General features: G+C 38.0%; 1 protein-coding gene across 6 annotated transcripts in view; it reads left to right on the top strand.

Moving 5' to 3' along the window:
- LOC128744176 (sodium bicarbonate cotransporter 3) overlaps positions 1-6,000 on the top strand; it is an 84,387-nt gene that overhangs the window by 22,187 nt on the left and 56,200 nt on the right. For 5 of the 6 annotated variants that reach the window (XM_053840996.1, XM_053840995.1, XM_053840993.1 and 2 more), the window contains exon 1: positions 234-1,112. The exons of the other annotated variant lie outside the window; for it this stretch is intronic. In XM_053840996.1, coding sequence (XP_053696971.1) covers positions 1,081-1,112 — 32 coding nt within the window. In that variant the 5' untranslated portion in view covers positions 234-1,080. Of the gene's footprint in view, positions 1-233; positions 1,113-6,000 lie in introns of those variants that run through there. 6 annotated transcript variants of the gene reach the window in all.

Raw genomic sequence — 6,000 nt, 5'->3', positions numbered from 1 at the left:
TGTCGGAGTAAGTTTCCGCTGCTACGTCAACCCTGACTGAACTATATCGCTCCGTAATGCCCGAGCAAAAGAAAATAAAGCCACTATCAAACACACACGCCGGCGTCCGACGACGATGGTAACGCAGACGACGTCGACGACGACGGCTTCCAAAACAACCATTTACTTGGACGACGACGATGAACAAATAGCAGCTCGCTCTCGAACGAAATCAGTTGGCCACGCGACGCTCGGCGCGACCAGACGTGTCGTCGTTCGGTTCGGAAGAAGCAAACCAAGTTTATTGTACTTCGTCCCCTTTTCGCCTCACCGGTGCACCCTTCTGGGTGCGATTCTCCTCGTATACTGGTGGTGACAACGCTTTTCCTTTTTCACTGTGTGCGAACACAATGGAGACAGTTCCTTGTTTTCCACCAGACGATAGAAGGGTAACGAATAACAAGTGGAAAACCAGTCAAACAGAAAAAAATGTGCCTTTCCTATCCCGAAAATAGTGAATGTGTGGGAGTTTCACAACAATGTGCTTTCACAATTAGTTCAGAATTGTAGGAAAATATTTCTTAGATAATGTAACATAGTTTACCGCCAAAATATTCCTCATCGTCCAATGGTGCTAATGAAAAATCGCCGAAATTACCAACTAAATCAATTAACCCATTTGGAGCGGCGAATAATGTGTGACTATTTATGTTAGACATGTTGCCATCATCCCGAAGGGACTGACTGTTGGGGCATCCAATTTTCATTGATTCTCAAATAAATGTGCAACAATCACTCAAAGGGTGGCTATCGGAAAAGCTAGTGTGTAAGCTAGACGCTCTGGCATTCTCTCGAATGATAATGGAAAAAGGTTCTACGTTAGTGATAAATGGAGTGAAATTTCAACATTGTCGGCGATGTCGACGAAATTGATGTTAGTGCTAGTTGAACTATCAGAAAATATATTTAAGCCAGAACGTCAAACTTAAAGGTTTGGTGGAAATGTTTGCGATTTTTTTCGTTTGAAAACGGTGATTTTAGAAAAACCCCTGCAGCTAATAGCATATTTTGAAGTCGCTAGTCTGGTCTTTGCCTTTGAACATGAAAGATACCAAACGCTTTTTCGTCACCAGGTAAGTGAAGCATACACACCCAAAATCAGCAACAAAGACACATTACAAAGAGAATTTCTTTTATTTACATGGTAGCAACATACCTCCCATACAACGGCACAGACACAGTGCAGTGGGATGACACAAAACAAGGATAACGATGAAGAATGGTTTCAAAATTACTTCTCTAGTCATCTTTTTATCGGCAAATGCATATGACATCTAGAAACGCGTGGCACGTGGTGAAAGCAAAAGAGAAATTTGGCTACCTGAGAATGTACTCACGCTCATACTCATAGAATATCTACCGAGAACAGACATTACTTCAGAAATAATTTTTTTGGTAGTTGTTGGATTAAAAAACAAACTGAAATTTTTACAAATCACTTAATATACTAGCGTCACTTTATTATGCTTTATTAAACTTTATAAAAATTACCTTTTTTGCCTTCAGACCTTTTTCAATAATTAATATTTTTACTATTAATAAAACCACTAAACCAATATTAATAATTTTGGTGTCAAATAACAAACATTTTGATGAACTATTCAGCAAAGGTATTGGATTGAAAAAATTCAATTTCTTTTGGATTTGCAAAGGTTTCAAAAATATTCGTTTTTTAGTGTTTCGACAGTGTGAGGACCAAAGAGACTTCCATTTTTTATACTTTTAGAGATTCGATTTTTGAACAAATTAAATAACAATTTGCAAGAGAGGGATATTTTCCATATGACCAAAAAATAACCAATAATATTCGTTTACTTCCCTGTAAAAACCATACACCACGCGTCTCCAGTGCATTAACCCTTTATAAGGCCGTGGCAATTTTTTGCCACCAACGAAAAACGTTTGTTTTGCGTCTATAATGACATCAATATAATAATAGAAGCAAAATAAAAAATTTTTGTTGGTGGCAATATAGTTGCCACTGCCTTATAAAGGGTTAACGCATTTCACTTCTTTTAAACCTATAAAATAAGCAAAAAATCATTTCTGAATTTTTAATATGTTATGTAGAAAAAATTTCAGCTTTCAAGCAAAAACATAAAAACTGAAGTAGCTTTGGTTCTCAAACTACGAAAACATGAAAATTCTAGATATTTTTACAATTCTAAAAATATTAACCTTCTAGACAATATTATTTTCTGAAACGCTCAAAACCCTCAAAACCACAAGTCTAAAGGCAAAAAATTGGCTAACTTAACAATATTTTGGACAACCTTAATGTAAAAGAGGGCACTCTAAACAACAACAAAAATGCTAGTCCGAAATACCATAACCAAAATAACAAGTATTCAAATTTCAGTGAAACTTTCTGTCTTGAAATTTCTATACATATTAATTTTCTTCAATCAGGTTTCGGTTGATTTTAAAAAGCAGGCAGTTTAAACAACTAAACTTTGAGACCTAAAATATCAGTTAAGAGCAAGGAAATTGACTGACAGCTAAGACGAGTAATCATTCACCACTGCGAATGAATTATAATGAAGGATAGAAAACTGAAAAATAAAAACACTGTCAGCAACTCAGTAGTCATATCCATGGGCTGATAGATAAAAGAATGCTACCAGGAGTAAAACTGTAAGCGCTGAATGCATTTTATATTCGCCTTCGTGCAGGGCTATCAGTTGTTTCGAGCACTGATTGTAAAACATGACAAATAAACAAGGTTCAAACATTGTTGGTCACATCAATGAGAATAGAATTCAGAATGGTCGGAGTCGTGTTTTTATGCAGACGGATGGCCTAATAGTGGCTACCGGATGCAAAAGAAGATTCAATTTCATAACGAATTCAGGAAAGGCAGTGGGTACTGATTTCATGACCAAAAGGAAGTAAAACCCGCCTCTACTAACTTTGAAATATGTATGTAGGTACCAGAGTTGCACGATTATTCTAAATTTTGACAGCCAATTATTGTACAGAATTTTCGCTATAGCACAATTTCACCTGAAACGATAGCTGACTTTGACAAATTGTAGCAATTTTAGTACCGCCTATGCCATCATATGGTAACAATTCACCTGAGCTACCACCCCGCCACAATGTATTTATTTTAATTTTCTGAGCCGCAAGCTAGACATTATAATAAGAACATCAAGCTGAGTTTCGTTTACATTATTTTTCAACATGGCCAGACTTGTTTGATATTGAAAACCGAACCTCTCAAGCGAACTTCAAATACAAATAAAACTGGTATTTGTTTCAATTAAGGACAATTTCGCGTCAGGCACCATTCATTGATATCGATTTTATTAATCAAAACATGAGTTGTATATAGGAATGATTATTGAATTTAGTTTCATTTTAAATCTAGACTGTCTGGTTTTCGCCGAAGACTTCATGACTTTTGATTTTTGATTTAACGACTTTTGATTAAAAGTTGAACATTGTCGGTTTCTGGTCCCTGGCTCGGCACTTTTTTACACGGAACACACAGTTGCGTGAGGTGATTCAATATAAATGGGGGATATCAAATGGGGTGGCATTTGAGCTCAATCTATTTATGGGTTCGATCGACGCAACGATAAACCGTTCCCGGTGATTACCAAAATAGTTCTGACCATCCGAGAAAGCCTTCGAAGGCATTTTTTCTGTCCTGTAAAATGAAACTATCAGAAAATCGATTGGCTTGTTGGTTCAAATCAACCTATCCTCTGTCGCTAGCATAGGGAATTCAAAGTCAAGGTGAGCATTTTCTAAAGTTGAATCCATGGAAAATGAGAAATTACCTGCTGTCTGTATCAGTCCTCACAACCGCCTACGAAGTTTTTGGCTAAAGACAAGTCAACTTGCTGATGTGGGCCCCAAAGCGAGACATGACAGTCGCGAATTGCATTTTAGCCGCATCCAGCGGTAACTCTGGAAAAGCAGATAACCAACAATTTTGCAAAATAATATTACCTTCAATTTAATACGAACCAGTCAGTTATTTCCAATACACATCGCAGACTAAGCAGTAAAAATTCGGATTACGACAAATTACTACCACTCCTTTTTTTAACTTAATCTGCGTATTTTGCTGACAAATGGTAAAGTTTTATCCGTGAAAAACGGTAAACAAAACTGTTTACTTCTATCTTGCGCTTGAAGGGACCTTAACCTTCGCCCATCCTAAAACAACTTACGAATTTCCTCCTGTGCGTAGTTTTCTACGCATGAAGAAGAAGCACTATAGCTGCTATGTTATGATTCAATATTTTTGTACTTGTTTCTAATTTAAAAATTGCTTCATCTGACCGCACCTCCCAGAGTTAGGGTGGTTCCAAGAATTTTTAATTTTTTTTAAATTCATGTATTCGATGTTTGTTATTTGTCTGCTGGCAGAATCAACAGTGATGATTTTCTGGTTCATTAATATCATTGTATTTTTGAACCTCTTCTACCAACCCAAACGCCCGAACCTTTATCTTGAGCAAGTTTTGGGCTTTTGACTTTTGATGGCCAAAATTCGACAAGGCGAAACGGTTCAAGAGTTGCTTTTTGGAACAAAATTGCTTTTGTGCCAATTTACAACGGATCGAGCCTCAATAATGGTGAAATTTCCTCTTAAAGGCATCCTTGACGATTGCAGTTGTAATGAAGGAATGACTTATTTTGTTACAATCGTAAATCACATGTCAAACAACAACTGTTTTAAGCAACAAAGTTTCTCAAAAAACTCGCACAGCCGTCCTGCAATCGCCACCAGTTCCAGTTCGAATACTCAACTTCCTTTGGAGCATGCTCCGACAATTTCAGGGCCAGTGCTACCATCATATTGACTCTAACGAATGCTCCCATCCGAAATTCGAACATACGATAACTAACTTGTTAAAGAAGCGTCGTATCTCGAAGCGTCGAAGCAAACTGGGAAGCAGTGCCAACGAATTAGAAAGGTCTGAAAGCCTCTTGCACAGCTCTACCGTCGATTGCGAAAATCCAATAAGCGTATTCCCTTGCTTCAATCCAGTCGCGAAAGCAACTGAGATCTAACCCACTATTCTAATATTTGATTGAGATCCATCCAGTGTCTATCAAGTCATATTTATCACTTTCATCGGAAAACGATAATTATACATTTTCTGCCACAGTTCGTTCTGCTTGATTGAATCGTGCGTCGCCTTAAAATCTACCAATTTTGTTCACTAAAACTGTCATAAATATTCAACAATAATAGGACCAGGTTACCTTCTCGTAAACCAGCTGGGTATTCACCGACATTAGACTCCGCCAGCTGCCTCAATCTCAATGTCCCAGCATATGAAAGTTTTCGAGTAACTTCAATGTACACCGCAGGGCACAGGCGTGGCACAAATTTTCCACACAACACAAGTGTGTCAAATGTGCCACTCGATAAACCTCAAGTTTGTTTTCGATGAGAATCCACAAATCCTTCACTACGCTTAGACGTTCTAAGCGCATTGACTCTAATCAAAAACGATCGACGCATGTAACCGCGTGAATGAGATTATGCAACATTTGTTCATGTTAGCTTCCACCCCTTCAAACTACACCACTCCATTCCGTCGATGTTCATTTGAAAAACGCAATACTCTGTTAGCACACAGTAAGCGGTCGTCAGCGTATAATAATTTAGGAAATTTCAATTTCGCGCAAAGATCGTTGATTAGAGAAACGAAACGCAACGGTCCCACGACACTGCCTTGAGGAACACTGCCGGACTGAATTTGGGCCGCAGTAGAACATGCTTCATGGACCTTTGGCATACAACTAAGAATGAATATCCCATGGTAGCCCATCTTTAGCTCATTGAACGAAGCAGATACCTCGTTTTGTTTCATTCTCCCAATTCTATCATTCCACACAAGCATCACATACTCCTCAGCGGCGAGTATGAGTGCTCTCTGAGAAGATAAACTGTTATCTACTTAGTCAGTGCGATAAACAGTAAAGAAGTAAAGTTTC

This window comes from Sabethes cyaneus, chromosome 3, assembly GCF_943734655.1.
Source record: "Sabethes cyaneus chromosome 3, idSabCyanKW18_F2, whole genome shotgun sequence".
NCBI classification, from domain to species: Eukaryota; Metazoa; Arthropoda; class Insecta; order Diptera; family Culicidae; genus Sabethes; species Sabethes cyaneus.
This window is presented reverse-complemented; position numbering and strand designations above follow the sequence as displayed.